Source organism: Corvus cornix, chromosome 1A (genome assembly GCF_000738735.6).
Source record: "Corvus cornix cornix isolate S_Up_H32 chromosome 1A, ASM73873v5, whole genome shotgun sequence".
In the NCBI taxonomy this organism is placed as follows: Eukaryota; Metazoa; Chordata; class Aves; order Passeriformes; family Corvidae; genus Corvus; species Corvus cornix.
In genome coordinates, this window is record NC_047057.1 from 35,127,997 (window position 1) to 35,152,262 (window position 24,266).

Consider the following 24,266-nt stretch of genomic DNA (forward strand, 5'->3'; position numbering starts at 1 on the left):
GTCTCTCACCTTGCGGGTCCATCTCGTTAGCAAATGCACTGAATGAAGGTGGGGTTTGCTCTGCTATAATTGCACTGGGAGAGCACAACAAGGCACATGCTTCCCAGCACTTACTCCCTTACTGCTGCCAGACTTCACCTGCATATGTAGTTTTATGTTTCAGTAGAGCAATTCAAAGGGAAAAAAAGTATGTTTGGAAAAAAGAACAATGGAAAAAATACAGGTCTCAGCTTTCTTTCTGCTTTTAGCAAAATAGCTAAGAGAAAACATGGTCATGTAGATGAACTAATGTGATATGTAAAACTCTAGTAGAATGTGTAAAGTACAGTAAATTAGAAAAGGACTTAGTATTGTTATTAATCCTCAATACCAATAGAAAATAAATAAAAGTAGGAAACTGTGGCTTCATCAAGAAAAATCAGTGCTGGAAAAAGGAAAAGTAGAAAAGCAGGAGTACAGAAAGGTTAAAATAATCTTTTCAAATGACTGAAGATATTGCTGTTTTCTTCCTGCCTTGGGCAAATAGTAATATGGGTCATCTAATAAACAACTGAGACATTTCTTCACAAATGAAGATCTATAATATCCATTACAGACAGTCCTGAGAAGGTTAAGAGATTACTCTCATTTGAAGCAAGATATACTTTGATAAGTTTTAAAGTAACATTCACAGTACTGTTAAATAGTTGTTTCTAATGCATAAGAACAATTTCTATATTTTTCAAAAGTGCATAAATAAGATTCTTGCTCTATACTTGGTATCCTGAAATATATATCCACCATGTGCTGCTGATACTACTGGACATCTTGGGAAAGTAGGGCTGGATGAGAGTATGGTTACATTAATGGGTGTGATAATCTCTTGATTTTCTTCTGAGCATCAGCAAACTATCTCAAATGAGTCTAAGAATACAATAAAAATCCATTATTGACCATGCCAATTTAAAATATGAAGATATATTTTTTTCTTACATCTACATTCTTTTCTTGGAAATGTAGAGCTCATAAGTTTCAGTTTTCTGTTGTGCTGCAGCACATATTACAGAATATTCTGATAGAAAACCCCATGAGTTCTGATAGTATGCAATACCCATTAATGTAATTATCTTGCTATTTACTCTTACTTTCCACAAAGGTTAATCAATATCATCAGTATTAGTTTGAGAAAATGACGAATTAAAAATCGTTAGGTAAGTATGTGAATGTCATCCTAACACATAAATATTTGCACACGGTATTTATTGCACATACTGTACTTTTAATTTTTACACTCCCAGGTGCCCTAAGAAGCACTAATATACAGATGCCATGCTTGGCAGACCCACAGTGAAAACTCAGTCTCCCAAATGCTCTCTGCTTTACCTGCTAACACTTCTGAGAGTTTCACTTGAACAAGAGCTGTGGCTTTTAGGAACCACTCTGACCTGAGGTTATTCACACTTTTCAACAAACCAAAACTGTATCACACCCCAGACTGAAGTACTCAAAAATCAGAAGTTGAGATCAACCAACTAACAAGGCCAAAAGAGAATTTACTTTGCATTATGACCAGTCTAAATTGATAGAGCCTGATACCTTGAAGGATCTGCTCTGCTCAGCTCATGTTTGGTTATTTTGCAGCTACTTTATTATGCATGAAAATAAAAATTCAGGACCTTAGTTCCACCTTCAGCACTTGGGTGTGCAGTAGGTCAAGACTTGATCTTCCCCACTCTCCTGCTATCCCCTGACACACCAGTGCTACTTAAACCACCAGAAACTACCCACTGACTTCTCATTACGCATGGGAACAGTAAATCTCTCTTTTCCTATGGCTTCCTGGCCTCATTTCCAAGACCTTATTCCTCTCACAGATAAACTTTCCTCTAGCTCTGATTTTTCCTTTCCAGAGAGGAGATCCTGGAAAGACAGGTAGATTTTAGCTGAATTTTCCACAAACATGCTTAACAATTAAGTGGTTAATATTACTGATATTTATGTAATTTCTACTCTGGCTTGCAGACATCTGCACCTGAGACAAATCCTGTAGCCATTGGTGTGAGCAGCCCCATCTCACCAAACCAAGGACCTCATTTACAGAGGCTAATTGGATATAACACTAAGCTAATACCTATCACCTGAAAGCCATAGACGGAATATATTTAAGCTCAGGACTCTAAGAAAGGCAATAGTATGAAGTATGCATCTTCTTGGGAAGAATATCTGCTATTTCTGGTCATGTTTGCTCTGTCACACAGCTCTCCTCACAGTTATTTCAGTGTTGTATTTTTATTTTTCTCTATTTATTTGTCACTCAAAACACTGATGCTTTCTGACTCTGAGGAAGGGGTCTGGAAATGATGACAGTAAGCTGTGTACCTACTGAAAGAAGAAGAGGAATATATGGCTGCTGTGAGGCAAGTCTTCCAATCATCTATGGCCTCCCAGCTACAAAAAATCACCTGGCAGCATGTTCTATTACTCTCTGAGTCCACAGAAACTGATCTGGAGCCTCAGTGATGAAGTTTAAACAGCTTTTTTGAAAACTGGAGGCATTTCATGTTCTCTCCGGAGGGTCTGATCTTGTTCCCACAGCCATGAGCGAGTGCAGGCCAATACATCCAGCGCTAAGTTGCAAACAATTCTCAGGATCTACTCACAGCTCAGCAGGTCAAAATGAGCTGAGGAAACGGTTTTGACAAGTACTTCTGGATTAAGTTTTAAGCAATCAGTATCTGGTTAGGACAGGAATGGCTCAATATCCTGTAGAGGAAAACAGCTGACATGAGTGTAGTTTCAACTTTCCCTCTTTTAATCAGGCCTTCTAATGTTCTGCCAATTCACTCCTGTTCTGCCCTCGATAAGGCAATGCTGCTCAGCTACGGGAACTGACTGTTCAAAAATGCAAAGCTTAAACAGCCTCCCATCTTTTCCTGTAGATTACTTCTACAATCAAATTGCATTTTGTCACGCAAACTCATCTCTTCAATAAAATTTGAATGGCAACATAAAGCTCTGTCTCTGTTTCATAGTCACATATGTGCCTGCAGCATGAGTGAAAATTGAGTTTAATGTTCAGAAGTAAAAATAAATGAAGATGCTAATTTGTTGTGCCTATTTGAGCTGTTTATTCCAAGAGCTGAACAAATGTTTACAAATTTGTGGTTAATTTTCTTTAGATGGTAGATCTTTAATTGAATGCAGTCTTGCTCACTACTGTTCTTATCGGCTTGCATTGCAGCATTGCTCTATTTCATATTGGAGGCCTCATTGCACAAACTTACTGGATGACCTGTTCTCTCTCTGATTACTGCACATGCTAATTTAAACCAAGCTACAGTGAATATAAGCAAAAGGAGTTAAAAGAATAGGAAGAAGGAAAAGAGAATGGAGAGTAATAATTATTGACTGCTAGGGCTGCACATATTAAATAAATGCACAACTTAAGGAGCTCAAATAATGCATTTATTTAAGGTAAGCCAACAAGGACTGTTAAAAAACCTCCACATATTCTGTCTGCTCTATATTTTGCTTAAAAGAAAAAAGCAATTTGGAAAATATTTTTGTCATACTTGCATGAGTTTCCCCTCTATGCTTCCAGTTCATAAATACCTCTGTGACACCTTGGAGGAGCTGTAGCCATGTACCACCATTGCCAATTCAGATCTCTTATCCAGGTGCAAAACTTTTCCCAAATCATCCAAGGCCCACTTCTTTGCTGAGCACTATATCATGCCTACAGGGTGCTTGCCTGCATTACACAGAGAACAGCCTATCTAGGAAAACTGATCTAATCAGTGAGGATGGAGAGGTGCAACACTACAGCAATAGCTTCGGGGAAGTGGTTTTTTAAGACTATTTAACTGACATTTTATGCTATTTAGTTGGTATGTAATTAAATAAATGAATAATGGATCTTGTATTTTTCATCTTTCAGATGAAAAAAATGTTGGTTTAGGTTTTTTTCATAAGAGGAGCCTTAGGTAAGTCAATTTAGCTTCATGTATTCCATAATAATTAATGTCTTAAGCACAAATTCTACTTCCATCCTGCAACCGCTGCTCATTTAAGGAATATAATCTACAACCCTTAAATCCAAACAAGCAAACATATAATCTATTTGCACATTAATGTCCTTCAATACTCTTTTGAGGCTTTAACCAAAACCAGCTGACCTGGAAAAAGACATGGGCAGAAATATTCTTAATGTAAATGGGCAGTATCTTCAGACAGTACCAGTAAGAGAAAATTATTTTTTATTGTGACTTGAAGACTAATCAGTACAATGAGTTCTTTCCTGGTGAGTTTGCCATTTGGGAAAGACAGGAAGGAACATCTGGGAAAAGAGGCGTTTACTACACCCTGTCAACCTTAAGATAATAAAAAAGCACATTCCTTGTTTATTTGACTTGGTCGTCATTATCTTTAAACTACTGCAAGTGTCATATGGAAGATTTCTAAGCAGACAAATGAATTGTTAGTGCACTTTGAAGAAATAACTGAACAGCAGCACTTTCTGAAGAAAACCTCCAGACTCACAATGTTGCTCAACAGAGCTGCGCCACCTATGGACGTTTCCAAAGGGAGCCGGCAGAACAGCTCCGCTCAGTCACAGTGGACGAAGCATCTCAGGCTGCCTGTACAGACCCCAAATCCTTGTAGCACTGGAACACAGTTCCATTTCCAGGGTGACTAATGTGTCTAAGCTGTACAATGAATTGATGAGATTTAAGCTCTTAGAGACAGAACCCATATATGTGCTCTTAGATCTGCCATTTATCTGCTTCTAAATTCTCCAGACCTGACACCTAAGCTACATATATAAACCTTTCTCTCTTTCCAGCTTTTTTTTTCTTGATCCACTTTCATACTCTGGCTTTGTTTTCTATGGGAAGGCTTGCTCAAACAAGTATATTAATGTGAGAAGTGCCTGCATTCCCTTTGAAAATAAAGTTTAGGAAATCCACTTAGGCTTGCAATTTGAAACAGAGCAATGTTTAAATGCTTTTAAGACAATTTCAAATGTCTGCATGACAAGGTGTACTTTATCTTGCACTTCAGAGGTTAGGTAGACCTTTAAAGGAGACATTGCCAAGCTGTGCAGTCTCATTTAGGGCTGAACACCTGACAAGGAACAGACAAGTAAGTGAACTGGAGCTCTTTTCTACAGAGCTCAGCAGATCCCTTGAAGTCCATGGCCCTGGACTGCCTGCCTTCATCAGAGACATTCCTATAGGGGGCTGCCTAGGCAGGGCTCTAGAAAAGGGAAATGCATCTGTACCTGCACCCAGAGATGAAGGCCAGAGCGAAGGCTTTCTGATCTACTCTTTCTCATATACACCATCAATGAGTAAGAACAGATTAAAAAATTCACAGTGAAATAATGACAATTGCTTCAGATTCACAGTCCTCTATTAGCAAAGAATTCATGGCATCGAGAAACTTACAGAGTTTGATTTAAATTCACTTCTATGAATTTGAATAAGGGAGGGAAAAGTGAGGATTCTGACAAAAGTAGCATTCCTCTAAATGCGCATTGCATTATGAAATAATGAGAAAAGAGAGAAGTTGTATCTGAAAGATAAACTGAACTCAGTCCCAAACTGATCTCCACCCCATCTATCTCAGCACAAATGCTTCCAACACACAGGGCTTCATATGGCTAATGATGTAATATGGGTCAGGTTAACATACACTGAAGGCAGTAATGTAGAATATGAAAATAAATTTGGTGTACTTTGTAAGGCCAAAGATTGTCCAGTGTCCTGTTTCCAACAGCAAGAGGAGGTTTAGGGAAAGCACGCAAGACAAAGCAAGCAGGAATTATTGATTACTTAATTGATACTGTTACTTATTTTTACTATGTTCTCCATCTTCTGGCAATCTGTAGTTTAGGAACGTCCTGAACCAAAGGGTGCTTCCCCATCTTTGTGCCTGGTGTTTCTCTTCTGTAGTTTTTCCTTCAGACAGCTTTCTTAGCCCACCTTATGACCTCTGCACTGACCCAGGATGATGAGCTCTGTAGCCAGGAGCCAGGCAATAGTGAGCACTATATATGGGGACTAGAGGGGTATTTAAACCATCTGCATTTGTGAAAATCCTTGTGATGAAGCAGAAAACATTTTTTTTTAATATAATCTTATCAGTAAATTGCAAACACACTCTCAGTAGCTACAGGATTAACTTGAGGATTAATTACAATACCAGCTTTCTGCTTTACACAATGCTGCCTTCTTTTGCAAACCTACTCAGTATTGTGCTCTGTGGGCCAAACTCTCTTCCCAGATACGTCTATAAATCCACTGAGGCCAAACAAGCTAGACAGAGTCTGAAGTGAAACAAGCCCATGCAAATTGCATTTGTTAACTATTGTGTACTTTTCTGCTGTTCTCATTGTTTTCCTTCATTTCTTGTAAGACTGTGCTTTTAGGTCCACTATCAAATCCAGAGAAAGGAACTGAAAGCCTCTGGACTATGCAGCAGTCTCCCAGTGGAATTTTTTATGACTCAGGAAGGATTTGAGACATCTCAAAAACAGGAGATGCGGCTGTCAGGGGATGGTGGGAAGCAGAAGAGTCAGCCTTGGCAGAGGGGCAAACTTGGCTGCCTCCTGCCCAGCACCAGCCCCATCTCTTGCTTTCCAGGGAGCTGCCATTGGTCATCCTGAAGCACTGGGACTGAATTCCCTAGAGAAACATTGTACTTAACGACATTTTTCTGTGTGGGAATTATATACACTACTTCCCCTTCTGATGCCTATCGCATATTTGAGCGGTCATTTGAAGTTGCTGTGTTCTGTTTTGCTCCTGTTAAAAACTCATAGTATTAACATAACAGGGATAATTATAGATACCATAAATTAATAACAATACACTCTGTTTGTTAGCATCAAAGTACATTCTTTGATAGAGAACATAAGGAAAGTCCCTGTCCCAGAAAGAAATATCACTTTTGTAGCTTCTTATAGACTCCCCTGGTTAGAGAAATTAATGGAGAGTTCAAAGCCAAGGTATTTCATGAAGATAGGCACTGATTTGCAATAACATATTGGATCACTTAACCAATTAATATCCCACTTGTCTTGGGATGAAAATCATAAAAAGAGTTCCTGAAATGTCTTGGAAACTCAGCTAAGGTTCAAAGTCTAACTACACGGGTGCATCAGCTTGCATATGATGGTATCAAAGCAGACAAATAACTCCAGCAAGAGCCTGGCTGAAATCTCAGTGTTGTGCGGAATCAGCTCTGCCTCTGGGCAGTATTTCTCTGGCTGAGCCATTCTCATGGTATACTTTGGGCATTCTCATCTCTGCCACGATGCTATTGCTTCTGTGTTTCCTGAGGCATGTCTGATTGTCTGTATGCATTTACTACCTTGTCTGATATTTAGAATGTAAGTCTTTTGGATAAAGGAACATTTCTTTTTTGTGTACATATGGAGTCTTGCACAGAGGGATCCTGATCTGTGAGCAAGGCTCTCAGGTACTGAGAGAATGCTAAAGAGAATTTCTGGCAAGAGCTGAGAAATACTCCAGCCCACAGATTTACATGCAGTATTCTTTGAGCAAAGGTGTATTTGCAAACAGGAGACATTTCTGCTAGCTAACAATGTTAAACTTTCTGTGCATACTAGCTCTGACTATGTAAGAGAACTCTGCTGAATATCCAGAACTGGATTTTTCAAAAAAGAAGCAGTATAATTAGTCAACTCTCATAATTTTTAAGAGTCCTCCTAGCACTGCATAGAAATAAAATTAATTATGATTGCACTTAAGATTCATGGCCTGGACTGTTAACCGATGGCTACAATGTAAACTGGATGTAAGCACTGCCCAGCACATGGCTTCTTGGAATTCAAAGAAATACTTGGCTAGCTTACATTCCAGTTTTGGAGACACTTTGACCTTTTTCTCTTCTTTCTCTAACTGTTTTCTGTGTCTGCTCCTAACAGTTTAAATTAAGGGGAACTGAACTAAGTTCAGCTTTAGGCTGCCCTGTAAAAGAAATGTCATGAGCAGAGATAAATGCATTCCAACACAAGAGGAAAGGTGAATATTTTTGTTTTGAAGCATTAACCTTTTTCAGACATTAATGGGGACACTCAAGGAAACTTTTCTATAAAAACCCCAAATCTGAAAAATAAACCTTCCTCCTAAATATCAAAACTCTGTATATCTGATATGGATGCTTCCTTCTACACTGTTTTGCTGAAACCAGAACTTGTGGGTACAAGTCAAAGGCTCAGGAGATACTTCCTGCTTACAAACCAGTCTCATAAAGAAGCTGGTGCCTTTGTCCCTTAGCGCAGCATTTCCAAACTACCATTGTGAAAAGGTGATACATTAGGTTGCAAATGTCACAGATGGACACATCCTGCTAAGGGCTGAGATGACATGCCCAGAGCATACAAGTCCATCTAATGTGCATCTCCTCACTTTCCCAGATGTCCCACTCTGCCTGCACATTAGGACAGCTGGTGAAGCAGTCACAGAAACCATGCCTGGACAGTCAAGCACAAATAAATTAGACCAGAGAGGAGCTGAGGAAATCAGTCACTGGAAAGCTGCATCAGAGTTTAACCCTCTGATCTCCAAACATCACTTTAAGACCCAAAACTGCTGCTGAAAAAGACAAGGGGATTACTCACACAACTCAAATTACTCATGGGGTCAGGGCAAAAACGGTCCCTGTAAATCTCAGGCTCAAGAAGCACTTAAATAATAACATGGGTATTTTCCCTTGTGGGACTTTTCAAAAGATCAGCTGGACAAATCACTGCAAACCCACCAAAACTGTCTACCAGATGGCAGCCACTGATTAATTTGTCTTAACTTAAGCCAAAAAGGAAGAAAATGTGATGGGTGGAGCCGTAAAGACAAGCACAATCAACATCCGACCAAATAGGGTTTCCTGTCACCTTGGGAACGACACTGATTGGCACTGCGGTTTCCTGTGTACAAGCTAAAACCAGTAGCAACTGGAGTAACAAGAATAAACGCCAGATAAGAGACCTGGGAATACAATAAAATTATTAAAAAATTCCTGGCTAAACCTCAGAGGACAGTAAAGGCAAAAGCAAGGGTAGGCATAGACTGCATATGCTAAACAGAGCATTCCCCTGTTCATGAGAGCAGAGGGCCATGAAGCTGCATCAGAAGAATTTCTCTAAACAAGTGTAGGCTAATTTGCCTAAAACCACTCCCAAAAGCGAGAGTCATGTGCTTTGGAAAGTTTTATCTCTTCGCAAGGGAAGAAAAAAGGGATGTGGGACATTTCAAAGCAGAGATGGAAATAGGAGTGGAAACCTACTGTCAACCCACACTAATCTGAAATAATTTTAAGATGTGCCAGAGACACACTGTGGGTGTAAGTTTGGGCAATGGTACACAGTTATTTGCATCTATTTATTTAGATTACAACTCCCACAGAGTTTTGCTTCAAAGAGCTCTAACCACAACCAAAACAGCTTCTCAACCAGCCAGGAGTCAAACAGTTAAAATATGGAGTTTAGAGGGTCTTTGTTAAGCTGGTGCCTGAGTTCACTTCCTCTCCAGAGAAAGGGGACAATTCACATTCCTGCCTTCTTCCTACACTGCAGATAAGTAAAGATGTCTGTAATGGGTTGGACAGAACAGACATTCATGCAACTCAAAGATCTGGCACTGGCAGAAAGTTTTTAGAGTGACTGTGCACTTACAGAAATGTTTCACAAATGCAGGTTGGAGGCACAGCATTATTCTCTCTCTAGTGATGAATCCACGTGCCAACACAGCCCTCTTGGGCATTGAGAAGGAGACCCTCAAAGCTGGATCCCACCTCATGTTCCCCATTACTTAGTTTCTCCCACCTCAGTAGCCCAGGTTTACAGTCCTTTTCTTTACTCTTCACCCAGAGTGCAGGTGCCAGCAGTCAGTGTGGCTTTCCAGCTAGCTGAGATGGCCTGAGGAGGAGGAAAGACACAACGTAGGGTTTCAGGGAGACCCTGCACTGAAAAGAGAATTACCTAAAAGGCCATAAGCAACTGCCTACAATCAGGACTGCTCCCCTCGTATCAGCTGCTACACCCACTGCACACTTCTTCATGTGCTAGCTACATCTTGAAAAAAAATCACAGTGCCAGGAAAACAAACCCAGGCACTGAGTGACAGTGCTACATATCAATCATTGCAGCCCTGGTTTGTTTTTAGCCTTTGACAACAAGAGCACTCCAAAGCAATTTATGGTTTGGGAATGAGCACATGCACAAACCATTCTCAGGAGGCAGTCTGCATCCAGTCCCTGCTTTTTTGGAGGCAAAGAGAGCTTGGCAGTATGGACGCAAACCAATCTCTGCTATGCAGCCTTAGTGCTGTAAGTGCATCTAGGTGTGTTGAATTTGTAAGTGGATGCCCCACCCCTGGAGGTGTTCAAGGTCAGGCTGGATGGGGCTTTGAGCAACCTGACCAAGTGGAAAGCGTCCCTGCCCTTGGCAGTGGGGCTAGAACTAGATTTTCTTCCAAGTCCCTTTCAACCCAAACCATTTTATGAATCTATGATGTTACAGACCAGGATGGAATACAGCTGCCAAATGAGAGAAATGTATTTTTAGGTCCTTCAGAAAGTGTGTGTGTGTGGGGATTGTAAGTGTATTCTCTCCCTCTTCTTAAATGATGTGAACAAATAGTAGCAAGTAGGACTTTTACTGCACCTAAGGTTAAGGTTCTCATCTTCGCTACATCTCTTCAGATGGACACAACATCCAGCCATCCTCAATCCAGTGGTTAGGAATATGGCTGGAGGAGGTTTATGTGCCAAAAAGTGCTCTAATGAGTTGGTAGAAGAGACAGATCAGAGCACAAAAATTCTTGCCTCCCACCTCAAACTCAGTTTACTGGTCCCCGGTTCTTTGCAAATTCCTTCAGGACAGGATATCACCATAAAACTATTCCACAACTTGTACTTTTGTGTTGGCACATAGCTTTGCTTCAAACAATTACACTGACATTTTCCTAATACAATCCCTACAATTTAAATTAAGAATGCAGAAAGCATACTCAGCGCCACACAATAGGGGAAATTTATCCTCCAAATCTATACAAAGCTAGTATATTTTAGTCAGGAAACTCAAGGCCCCTTCCTGTAAATATTTTAAGTTCACATGTTTGTGCAGTAAACTACAAAACCTGGCATGTTTATAGTAGCCCAACTGCAAGGTGCTACCCTCTGAGCGTTACTTGAAATTATTACTCACAATGGATGGTTTTGTGTAATGATAATGGATCAGCAACACTGTAATTGTATTTGCAGCAACTGTGCTCTGTGATCTAAAAATCAGAACACAGACAGAGAGAATTGTTGGAAATTTTTCTCATCTATTAGAGCAGAGATGTGGTTGAACAGTGATATCCTGAGGTGTAGCTGAGGCTATATTAATGAAGAAAAGAGCACATCAGGTTTTTTACCCTGGGTCCAGTGTTTCTTATGAGGTTTTATTCAGTATACAGTATTGTTAAGATAATGATTCATTTTAATGAATACTGCCTTTCTAAAATGAGGAAAACAGGTATTAGAGTTAGTTTTTGTGGTATTTGTCATCCACAGTATTTTTCATCCAGATGGCAATTGACAGAAATTGCCTAAGAGGCTGAAACTATAGTTTAATAATTTGTGTGTCTATGCAGAATGACTAATAAAAGAGAATAGTTTTCAGTATTAAGAGCAAATTTTTCCACCTCCAAACCTGAAGCCCAAATTATACAGGATTTTCTTTTAAAATACAAGATGTTTCTGAGGAAGGATGCTGAAGTCAAACAGAGAACAATAACTGCTCTCATTATTTGTGTGTGCACCTTTTGCTAATATATTTCTGTTTAAAACTTTACCTTTTGGCACTGTGTTCCACAGACTCCTATGGGTTATCTGAATCTTTTTTTTAGACTATGAAAAAATATTTTGACTTTCTTTCCCACTAGAATATCTCTCTTTTTCCTGTTATAAGGAAGTGGACAGAGATGAGCACTTAGCATTATAATGCATGTTATTTTAATTTTTATTTCATTATTCTTACAGGGAGCTGCACTCACTGCATGTTTACTGAATAATTCTTAGAACTGAAGAAAGAATTCTGCTCCCAATTTACAGGGACTTTCAGGATGTTAGGAGAAATCTCACCGGGTACAGTCTATTAACTGTGGCATAGGATTTTTATAGTATTGCTCTGCTTTGTGGGGGAAAGTAACATCACATGGAGTTCTCACAGTCAGAGTTCAAGCCAAATTTCACTCATCTGTTATGTTTGTTGAGAGCTATAATTGCTTGATTTAGGTGATTGTCTCCATACTGTTCTCTATTCTGATGCCTACTGATTTTCTATAGTGGTTGCAGACTCGGTTGCACAGTCTGTTGAATGATGCCCGCGAGCAGCCCTCTCCCCTCCAAGTTTTGCACTTGCTGGCTCTTCCCTTTCACAGAGTATCTTCTATTTTCCTGTGTCACAGCTGTGCCTCCATACCATTGTGGAATTATTTTATTTCACACTTAAAAATAATTTATTATTTCATTTATCTGCCGGTGCTTTATTTGCCAAACTTTTTGTCTGTTATCATCTTCACTGTCTTGTGGTTTTTTTCAGAGAAAAAAAATTAGCACAAGGCACACATAAAATATTATCTATTCTGAATAAGAGTCCTGTATACCCCTGGCATCCCGATACGTGAACATGAGGAGCTCTTCCTTTTAGACAGAATAATTTTCTGTATGTAACAGACTAAGAAAACACAGTGCTGTGATTTTTCCCTCTGATTATTAAAATACAACAGCCACAGTTTTAGGTCTTTGTGGCTAGAATCGAATACAAATGCTTGAGAAGATTTTCCAAAGTACTGTTTGTGTTTCAACACACAATAGAAGAGACATTTTCCGCTTTTTCTTTTCTTCCATGTATCTTTGCACAGTAACTAATTTGAACAAAACATCATATTGTGCACTAGTTAGTTGAAATGTAGTTGTCTTAGTCACAAATAACACTGGAACTAAAACTCACAGCTGAAGTGGTCACAGGAAATGTAAATCCAGTTGTAATATTGTGCCGGTGTGGTAACATTTATATTCATATCTACCATGATTGTGATTTAACAACCCACTGCTTGTACTAAGAATTTTCAATGCTTGATATGGCAGAATGAAATCTAAAATAGCACATTCCACTTCACCAGATTCTGCTTTTGGCTGGGACCATTCATATCAAGATGAATTTTGAGCCAACAAAGAGAATAAAAGGAAGCCTTACTCTTCTGAAGGAAAAAAAATATTATTCATATAAAGCTATAAAAGCCTAAATAGAAAAGTAAACACTGATGCAATATTCATAGATGTGCCCCCAGAAGAGAAAAGAATTATTTACACCCAAAAGTCAGGCGTTGGCACTGTGATACTGTGACAGTTCATCACCAAAGACACTCACAGGAGTACAGTAGCTCTCCTGCTCCTTTGGTCAGTAACAGAACAGTGTGGATTGCCAGTGCAAAAGGTCTTTGCTGCAAAGGAGCAGCAATTGTGAAAACACCAAAAGAGAGCAACTTCAAAGCATTCTGTACTGAATGATCCAGAGTATGCCAGGACGCTGTGAAGAAATAGCCCTTCACTTGCCTGCCTCAGCAATTGTAATAGAAAGGGGTCAGTGCCTCTTTGTTCTGACAGCCCTCTCACCTCCACACCTTCAGTCCACTCCCTGCTCTTGGTCACCACTGTTCCACCCCTTTCCAAACCACACTCTGCAATGTGGGCACATACCCCTGATCAGCATCTAGGAAAATAACAGAATCAGAGAACAGTTTGAGTTGGAAAAGACCCTTAAAAGTCATCTAGTCCCACTCACTTTCCATGGATAAGGACAGCTTCAATTAGAATAGGTTGCTCAGAGCCCCACTCAACCCAACCTCAAATGTTTCCTGAGATCTGCCACCTCTCTGGGTAATCTATTCCAGTGTTTTACCACCCTCACTGCAAAAAACTTCTTCCTCATATCTAATCTAAATCTATTCTCCTTCAGTTTGAAGCCATTACCCCTTGTCCTATTGCCACACGCCCTGCTAGAAAGTTTATCCCCATCTTTCTTATAGACCCCCTTCAAGTATCAAAAGGCTGCAATAAGGTCTCCCCAGAGCCTTCTCTTCTTCAGCCCGAACAAACCTAACTCTCAGCCTGTCCTCATAGTAGCGGTGCTCCAGCCGTGTGACCATTTTCATGGCCTTCCTTGCTCTAACAGGTCCACATCCATCTCATGCTGGGGGCACTGGAGATGCATGCAGTACCCCAGGTGGAGTCTCATGAGAGCGGGGCATGGGAACAGAATCGCCTCCTGAGGCCACTGGGCCAGTTAACATCCCGACTGCGCGACCCCGTCCCGTCCTCCAGGAGCTACCGCTGAAGGATTACAGTGCTGCCTGCCGGCTCTAGGTGTCACCCTGCCCGCACTCTCGCACAGCCGCATCCAGCAAGGCACCGGGCACCGCCGCGTGTGCGTATGTGGCATAAAAATAATCTGCGGCATCCCACACACTTGATAGTGCAAAGAATCTGTCGGGAAGCTGTGTCTTATGGAAATAGCTGAGTAAGAGCCTTTCCAGATACACAGAAAAATATGTTCATGGACTTGTCTCTAGTATTCAGAAACGCAATACGTTTTAAGAAGCTGGACAAACTCCCAGAAATATTTTTGTCCATGCACAGTTGTCCCTTAAAAATTTGTTTCCGTCTGTACTGGCCAATGCTATTCCAATTAAAAATTGAAAGGTTCAGAGAGCCAGAGGCTGATGTGGTGCTTTGTGAAAACTCAGTTCCACTATATTTTTGCATTTGGATCATAGAATCATAGAATAGTTCGGGTTGGAAGGGACCTTTAAATGTCATTTAGTCCCATTTCCCTGCCATGTGCAGAGACAGCTTCAATTAGATCAGGTTGCTCAGAGCCCTGTTCAACCTGACCATGAATGTTTCCAGGGATAGGGCATCTGCCACCTCTGGGCAAACTGCTCCAGTGTTTCATTCTGATTGCAAAAAAAGTTCTTCCTTATATCTAATCTAAATCTACCCTCCTTTATTTTAAAATCATTACCCCTTTTACTGTCAAGGGCATGTTCCTCAAAGCAGCACCTAGTGTGCAAAGCAAGGCGAGCTTGAGAGGCAGGCATAGAATCATGGAATAGTTTGGTCTGGAAGGGACCTTTTAAGGTCATCTAGTCAAACCCCTCTGCAATGAGCAGGGACGTCTTTAACTAGATCAGGTTGCATCATCCAACTTTTCTGTCCCATCCTTCAGAGAGATTGTCACAACTTCCCACCCAGATGGCTATGCACAGCTCACTACCTGCTCAAAGAGAAAGCAATGAACCATGGTCCAAACTAGGAACAGTTTGGTCTGGATCATACTAGGCATTTCATGACTATGGATCACTCTTAAGTAACCAAACCAGGAACTAGTTTGGATAAGTAGAAAATACTGCTCAGGAACTGCTGTCAAGCCATGTGACCCAAGGAATCTCCTAAGTTTGCAAAGGAGCCTCCATATCCACTCTAGCCTGCCAAGAGCTTCTTCTTTGGCAGAAACCAAAATCGGGGTTGCAAAAATTATTGAAAGGGTGCTCCCAAGCTGTGCTATGAGCAGGAGGAGACCTCCAGGTTTGATCCTACTCCATACTAGCAGAAGAAGAGCTGCCAGTAGACTTTTGAGCATGGTTCGCTGCTGCTTGCAGTGCGCAGATCCGTGCTGTAAGATCCACTTCTCCCATGTGTAATGAGGATGGCCCAAGGCTGCCTAATGCAAGGGCTTTTTTTGGGGCAGAAAGGTGGAGAGGAGTTTTAAACTGACCACTTACCTAGTCACTAGATAACATCTGAGGCAGAATGTGTCAGTGCATTTTTACTTTTTGCTTTCAATGCTGCGAAGTGTTAGAATGAGTATAAATTTGTTCATAGTACAGGTTATAGTAAATAAATAAGGAATACAAAAAATAATAGCTGCTTATGTCAGAGGAAAAGAAGATAAACTATTCCCTAAAGTTCTCTCCATCACATCCCCAGACCTTTGTACACTGAGCTTGAAATAAAATTCACCATTTCTTAGAAGTGGACTTGGGCTGATAGAGTCTAACTGTGTTAAAGGTGACAAAAAGTACTACACAATGGGGTGTTATCACAATGGCTTTCACTTTTTCACAACGGTCTATTAGTGTTCTTTTACAGTAGAAACTGAAGTGCTCAACTCCTTCAACTTCTTTTTCCTTAGTAATAACCTAAATGTCTTTTTATTTGGTCAAACATCAGGTTTAGTTTTCTCTTTGTGTCTCAGCTCTCCATTTCGTCATACCAACTAAGAACTTTGTTCTTCCAAAGGATGCATTTAGGTTAGGAGAATTAAATGCAGAGTTCCTATCTGTGGTGGTGGAAATTAATATCCTAAATCAACTGGTTTTACTTTCTTTGTTTGAGAAATGGAAAAGTTTCTTCTCCTTAAGTACAACAAGTTTCTTCTCCTTAAGTACAAAATCCCTCTACAAATACCTTTCCCTCAATCCCTCTCAACTATTGTATATGCTATGTTAGGTACTAAGTATTATCAAAGAGCTATATGATTCCCATGCTTGTGGGCTTTATTTTAGGGTCTTGTGGAATGAGAGAAACTACCAAAATGTATTTACTTGCTTCCTCCATTCCTTTTTTTTTTCCCCTGCAGTGATATCACTATATATTTTATGACAGCTTTGCCTTTCAGCCTCTTTTACTCACAGAAGAACCAATCCCCTTCCCTGAGCTCTGTCTGTCATAAATCCATTGATAAAATCTCTGTCATTGAAACCCCATGGTTCAAGCTGAATCAGGGTTACAGCTCAGCTGAGAGTCCTCACATATGAGGCTCTGCTCGGTCTCTGCATGGCATCTGTTCTTTCATTTATTGTCTGTGCTGGGGCAGGAGAGTTCAGTTGCACAGCTGCATGTTATGTGAGCTATTCAGAGCACTGATGCTTTATGAAAGTGGCCTGCAGCCATCAGTCAAGAAATTATACAGGTTTCTAACAGAGGAGAGACAGATGTCTGTGTGCATTCTCCTGTGGGAAGAATAACTGGTTTTATAAAAAGACCACTGGCCCAGTTTTTGAAAGTGAGTGGCTAGGTTTGGTGCCCAAGTATTTCTGAGGAATTGCACCGAAGAGTTGGTTTCATTACTTATCACTTCTTCCTTTTTGTAAAGCCTGTTGACTTTGGACTGTATCCTGACCATCATGGAAGGCTGCATTTAGGAAGGAAATTTATCTAAAGGTGATAATGGAAACACTGTACAAGATTTCTAAATGCACTCAGTTGGTGTAAATATTTCTTCTTCCTCAGTTTTCCAGGTGCTAGGGACTCCCGGAGAAATGAGAATGTCCTTTGCTGACAATACATAGCCAGCCCTTGAGCCCTCTTCCAGAATTTCCACAATCAAAACAGGCAAAAATCAATGGCAAATAAAAAATTATTTCTTTGGAGTAATTGTTGGAAAGGGGAAGAATATAATCAGCAAAAAGAATGCCACTAATGCAGTTAATCTCAGCCCAAAGCTGAACCTTTTCATACGACCTGAACCTTTGGTCATATGTAAAGAAAAGGAAAGGTAAGAAAATCTGTGAAATAGATGTTAATACACTAAAATCCCACTTCCCAGATGTCCGCCTGGCAAAGTTTCCCATTCACTGACAGAAGACAAACATATGAAATCATGAAGCATAACTATAAAGAAGCAGAATAAATCCTGAGCATACCAGGTACCATCCTACCTTTCCTGGAGCCCCACAGGTTTCATTCTGAAAGGAGATGGACTGGCACACAGGGGAGGTTTGAGCTCCGGAACACATTGGCCTTGAGGGTCCACTACAACATTGACAACCTTTGGAGCCTGTTGAGGCTGGACCATGCTATTGGTGGTCTTATACTCAGTCTGAGATGTCTGCAGGGGAAGGGGTGAGAGGTGGATCTCCTGCTTCTTTTCCTTCTCTTGTCTTAGTGACAACTGGATCTTCTCCTTTAATCTGTACAGAACCTACAGAAATAAAGAGGACATCTCAACTGCCTGGTAAGCAAGGCAAGGAAGGTATTGCAAATGCTGGATAAGATTGCTGTACATGGCTTTCATTCCTAGAAGGTAAGCATTTCCCACAACAAGATAAATATTTCCATTACATAAACTGCAGAACGTACATGTGGGCAGTAGGGATTTTAACAGTTCTCACTGTGAGTCAGTACTTATTTGTAATACCTGGAGTAGCATTATTAAAAGGACAAATAACACAGAATGGAAATTAGTTACAGAAGACATTGTGAAGAAGGAAATACTGATGAATAGAGTGACTATAGAAAAAATTTTAAGCATTTTAACACAAGAGAGACAATGGCACAAAATAAAATAGAAGTTCATGACTTAGCCAGGTACAAGTCTCTAATTACAGCACCCTCAATTTGTTTTAGAGCAGATGTTCTTATGTCCACCTATTGCTTATGAATATGGACATCAGATATATGCAACAAAAGCAGAAGTTGTACTGATCTTCTTCCATCAAATTCCACACTGAGGTTGCTGAACCCTGGCTTGGTGAGGGCGGGCAGGTAGCTTGTGCTCAGTAAGGGCACTCCAGAGGTACCCATGTTACACCTGTTTAACACATCTTATTTCTTTGGAGGGCAATGCAAAAAACAATTTCTAAGCCACAGCTGTTCCGTTTTCAAAACATGCCTTACAACCTATGAAATCTATGAGAATTGTAAATATTGCATGTGGAGATGGAAGGCACACAGTTTTTTAAGATGTCTGCAGACACCCTTGTACTTTCCGCTTTGCTTTATCTGTTCCTGTAAAGCATTTGATTTGGATCCTTGAGTAAGACAAAACTTAGACCAGAGCATTTTTTTCTCTGCAAGTCAGAAGCTGTTTTACAGCTGTTGCCCTGCTAGCACCACATAAAGATCTATCTCTCCATAGCTTTCCACTGATGACTGGATATATCTGATAGGTTTGTTTGTTCAAGGATTAGCATTAGAGGTTTAGCTGGGAACTACCCTAATGTCATTAGCAATACACACATTAAACAAGACTTAGCTAGGTAAACCATCTGTTCGTTCAGAATGGTTTAGAATTGCATGGATAAGATCTCTTTGCCATAAATTTGCAGAAACAACAGCCCTACTGTGAAGCAAGGGCGCTGGTACCAGTAAAGATAAAACAGGAGCTTGAAATATTTTAACTGTCTTTTCCTCCAGTGAGTGCTTTCATCTAATTTGTTTCTGATAAACAGCTCAGATATTCATGGCCATGATAATGTTCACCATACTTTCTTGTCACTAATATGTTTTGGCATAGTTTCACTCCTTGGGGACCCAAGGAATTATGGTTTTGACTTCCAAAACATGGACAAGTATTATTTCATATGCTATTCAATAATCTTTTATTAGACCCTAGAAAAACAATGGCATGACCCTAGCATAAATTGAAAAAAACCTAACAAACTACATTTGATCTAAGTGCTAACACACTTATTCTCAGAGTGGTGCAGGGTTATCATTTTTAATCAATTCTAGGTAAAGTCAAAAAACCAGAAATGGCCAAAAATATAGTGACCAACACAATCTGTCACTCTCACATGCATTAAGCGGGACAAAATCTAACGTGAGCTGTTTGTTAGCTTTACAGATTGCACATACGCCATGTATTATCAGGTCCTGACAAAATCTGAGACAGTGTCCGTTTACACAGTCTAAACAGTAGCACACGTAAAGACAGAGGTTGGACCTGGGAGGAACAGAAAGGGGAATGCCTACAGAAAAGACCACAGCATCACAGCAATTCCATCTGGAAGGAATTCAAGGAGTCTGCTAGTATTTACCTCCGCCCTAACTTCATATCAGCTACACCCAAACCATTTCTGACAAATGTTTGCCTAAAACCTCAATGGGTGAAAACTCCCAAGCTTCCCCAAGCAACCCAGGGTCTAGTGACACATGCGATAACAAAGATCTATCTAATGAGTCAACCAAATCACCCTGGAAAAAATTTGCTTCTTTTCCAATCCCCAATGGAGAAAGTATTATTGTCTTCCTTAGGACAACTTTTGAAATCTTCCCATGTTTGAGAACTATCATGTTTCTGCTTGCTCCTTTTCCTTGTCATAAATAAACTAAATTATTTCGTGTCCTCTGTCTCTCTGATCACTCTTGAATCTCCTTCCTCCTATAATTGCCTGAATTTTTTCACAAATGTGGTAGAGAGAGACAATACAAAATCAGTAAGACATGATACTACAACCAAGTAATTACCATAGCAGAGCTGAATTCAGATCTTAGAGATCATATCCTCATTTATATATCCCAGGGTAAGAAGTTTATTTTTTGCAACATTGATGTTGCTTATGTACTTCTGTGATACTGTTCTGTGATACTGCTGGAACCTTTCCTACAGAACTGTTGTTTTGCCACGTATTTCCTACATTGTATTGATGCACATGATTAGAGCTCTTGTCCCTGCCAAGCAGCATTCTTGTTCTTTCCCATCTTTTCTCTGGCACCCTAAGAATATTTGAAGTTCTGATACTGTCATACACAATACTTACAATTCCCAATACTGTCTAAGCATTCAAGATCATTAATGAAAATATTGTACAGTACCAGGACAAGGACAGGCAGCATTTTCTATACCCTTCCAGTTAAATAGTCAGTAATGACCAAAATATCTCTTCTCCAAAGTAGAGAGTAGAGAAGAAGAGACTTCTAGAGTTATCCTCCTCTTTTTGAGTGAAATGGCATGGGGAAATGGAGACAAGAAGAAAGTAGAAATTAAATAAAGCAACAATTTCCTGTGATAAAATAGCTGCTTTTCAAATCTTAGGGAGACTTTGAAAGATTAAATAACATTTTGTTATAAATGTCAACATTTTTTAATAACTTCAGATTAAACATGCTTTCTGTCTTAAGGTTGTAAGTAGTTAAAGAAAATTAAATGTGTTTGAGAGCAAAATATCTCAAAAGACTCCAAGATACTACATGTTCATAAATGCTGATAATTGTCAGAGAATTCAGTTAACACTTACATTTGTGCACCACAGAATTATCACACAATTCAAAGAAGGAAAACATGTAAGATACAACATTGGACAAAAATGCAAAACTTACCGTACAAAAGTCAGTGGTGGTGTAGTGTTGTTCATCTTCTGTGTCACCATTGCACATCTCATATTCAACATATTAGAATTGTGCCTAATGTTCAGAAACCTGGCCACTGAACTCATACAATGTAAATGGCAAAGCTGCTCAAAAATATGATTACTCCTTCATGTACTTACTAGTCATTTCAGTTTAAAATTTGTGCATTTGATACACGAATACCAACACACACTCTAACAACTGTGCACTGATAACATTCTATCAATGTGGTGTTGCTTTTACTATCCAATAAAACTGAAAACAAAGGCGGTAAGAGGACTTCAGGGATCCTGGAACCTAAGAAGGTTGAGAAGTCATCACTCATGTCCCTACACAGTGACTCTGTAGATTTAAGAACCTGTTATTTATTTCTTCAACTTCCTTCTAGTTACATTCTTCATTCAACTCAAAATGCATCAAGAAACGTGATTCTTCAAAATTTGGTTTCCCACCATTATGAGAGCAACCAATTCTTGGAGTTGAGTTTGTAACAGCCTTAAGAAAACACCTGTCATGTAAAGAATGTGTGACCCTATCTTTCAGACTAAGAAAAGCATGAAATAAAAACCAAAATAAAGGTAAAGGGAAACTTACCATTAAACAAGTCACTAGAATGACAAAGATGCTGAGAAATATGACAACTGCATAAAATCCTTCTTTGCTCCAGATTTTGTCTGCTTCATGCTGGCCTTGCAAAACATTTTTCTTTTTTAAGCAATGAAACAGAAAGAGAGAGAAAAAAAGTTATAGAGTGGCATGCGCAGCTTAAATGGCTCTCATTGGGCATTAATCACTCTCCTCAGCTTTGTCAGCATTGAAATTCCACAGCACATGGCATGACTTTGAACGCTGCTACTGGCACGCCGTGCCCACGCCCAGTCCGTGGAGCAGAGCCACCCTGTGCTCCCAGTGCTGCGTGGGGATCTACGGCCCTCCATGGATGCCAAGAGAATCCTCCACCAGCTGTCACAGGCTGCTTGAAGGTAAAGCAAACAAGAGCGAGCACCTTTCTTGGAAACCACCTGGCTTGTCAGGTCAAAGGGCTGTGCTCCGTGTGGGCTTTGGGAGACTCGCTCTGCCTCTTTCTTCCTAGTGCTTATCTCCAGCCCCAGCACATGCACGCCAGCCTTCCCACTGTTTACACGCCACATGGAGCAAAGAGCAGGTTTGCCTTCATGAGCCGGGAAGGCCTCACACTGTCACCTCTAGATTACATACACATATATGTAAAAAATACTGATTTTGCTGAAAAAAATCTCATTATCTATCTATAATTCTGATTATGCTTAATCTCATTATCTTTGGCTTCCTGCTGATAGAACATTTCTGAAACAGCTGTGGACACTAAAATTTCCAGAGCTCCTGGGAAACTCCTGGGGATTAGGAAATAATAATGATTGTAAAAGCATTTATTTTTGTCTTTATTGCAGCACTGGGACTTGGTTGGACAATTAAATTACCAGAATTTCACTATGTTTTCCAACAGACATTTTGTAGCAGAAACAAATTACATGTATCCTTGGTCTAACTGCAATATATTACTTAGAATAAAGTATGTTGTCTGATGTTTCTGGGACCACAGTTCAGTAGACATCACCCTTCCAATTTTCAGCTACTTGCCTTTATTTTCTTAATTGTGTATTTTCAGCAGAGTTCTCAGACTGAGTAAAACCAACTTTCTAAAATTCTGGTTTCCATTGTAAATGGTCAAGGTTTTTATGTTTCCCTCTCGCTGAAATTCCCAAATGGTTTTAAATAATCCTCTTGTTCAACTACAAAGTTGTCTCCCCATCCCAATGTGGCCTTTTTTCTTCTCTGGGGATACTGTGCAAGAGGACTGGCAGTTTATCACAGAGGGAAGAGTTCCTCTACACAAAGATGAGTGGCTGCTCAGTGGGCCTGTAAAACTGCAGGGACCCTCTAACACTTTACACGGGTACATCATGCTCCAGCATCTCCTTAGCCACCCATTAGCCTGCTCTTTCACATAGCTAATGTATCAACTTTGTCTTCCAAAAAGGCAAAGCCTCCCAAAGCCAAGCCTCTTCAGCCTCCCAAACACCGAAAGTCCCGATGATGATGAATTAATGTGAAAAAGCTTCTTGAGGAGTGGGAGATCATGGCTTGAGGAAGACAATAAGCTGACAAAAAATCTGCTGGGTGCTGGATCCCAATATAGTTTTCATGGTCCTCCTTTCAGCACAGGATTGTGTCCTGCTAGTTTTGAAAAGAGGTAGGACAATGCAAGACAATTCACAGATACAACTGCTACAAAATGCAAACAGTTAGAGAGGAATTTGGTAGCATGACTAATTTACAGAGACTTGCTTGCTTAAACAAATGCACGTGTGTAACTGAGAGCTGACATCTTTAGAATGGAAAGCATAATAAAGAAGAGTTTTCTTTGGAAGTAATAGTCCTGGGGACCACAATCGAAATCCTTCAGCACAACTACAGAAACCAATCTTGTAAAATTAGTATATTTGTGTGTGTGTGTAATCATGCAGTGTTTCATGGTCTTGGCTTTAAAATATTGCACGTATTGACAGTTTAAAAAGGCTTATAAAGTGTCAGTTTGATGTTTAATGAGCAACTTAAAACCCAGGGGTTTCAAAGAGAAGCTGGAAATCTTGCCAAATATCTCTGCAAAAATTGTTCCTAGACATATTTAAACACTGCTGCCACTGTAGTGGGGTACAGCTCTCTGTGCAATCTGCTACCTCAGCACAGCAAGGTCATTCTGCTGTGCTCATGGCACAGGACTTGGGTCCCAATACTGGCTCAGAGCCCAAACCTGCAGCTGCTCTACATCCAAGACTGCTCCTGTTGAGGTCCATGGGAATTCCATGGTGACAGCAGCAGCTGCAGCTGTGGCCTATTAGCTATAAACTCAGTGTTTGACCCTGAGTGGGTTACCTGATGGCTTTCCGGTGTTTCATATCTCTCAGAAGGAAATTTAGATAAAAAGCAGGATCTAAAGGAGAATTGGCTGTGCTGACCTTTTGTAAGTGAGTAAATGGGGCCGTTTAATACCTCTTCACTGAAAGGACAAATACACTAAAAAGTAAATGAAGAGCTAATAG

The 24,266-nt window shown here is 40.1% G+C and overlaps 1 protein-coding gene across 2 annotated transcripts in view; it reads right to left on the reverse strand.

Moving 5' to 3' along the window:
• Window positions 1–24,266, reverse strand: part of PTPRR (protein tyrosine phosphatase receptor type R) — a 141,267-nt gene that overhangs the window by 36,389 nt on the left and 80,612 nt on the right. For both annotated transcript variants that reach the window (XM_039571162.1, XM_039571160.1), the window contains 2 exons: window positions 21,778–21,888; window positions 17,772–18,034 (listed from right to left, as the gene is read on the reverse strand). In XM_039571162.1, the coding sequence (XP_039427096.1) occupies window positions 17,772–18,034; window positions 21,778–21,888 (374 nt within the window). The remainder of the gene's footprint in view (window positions 1–17,771; window positions 18,035–21,777; window positions 21,889–24,266) is intronic.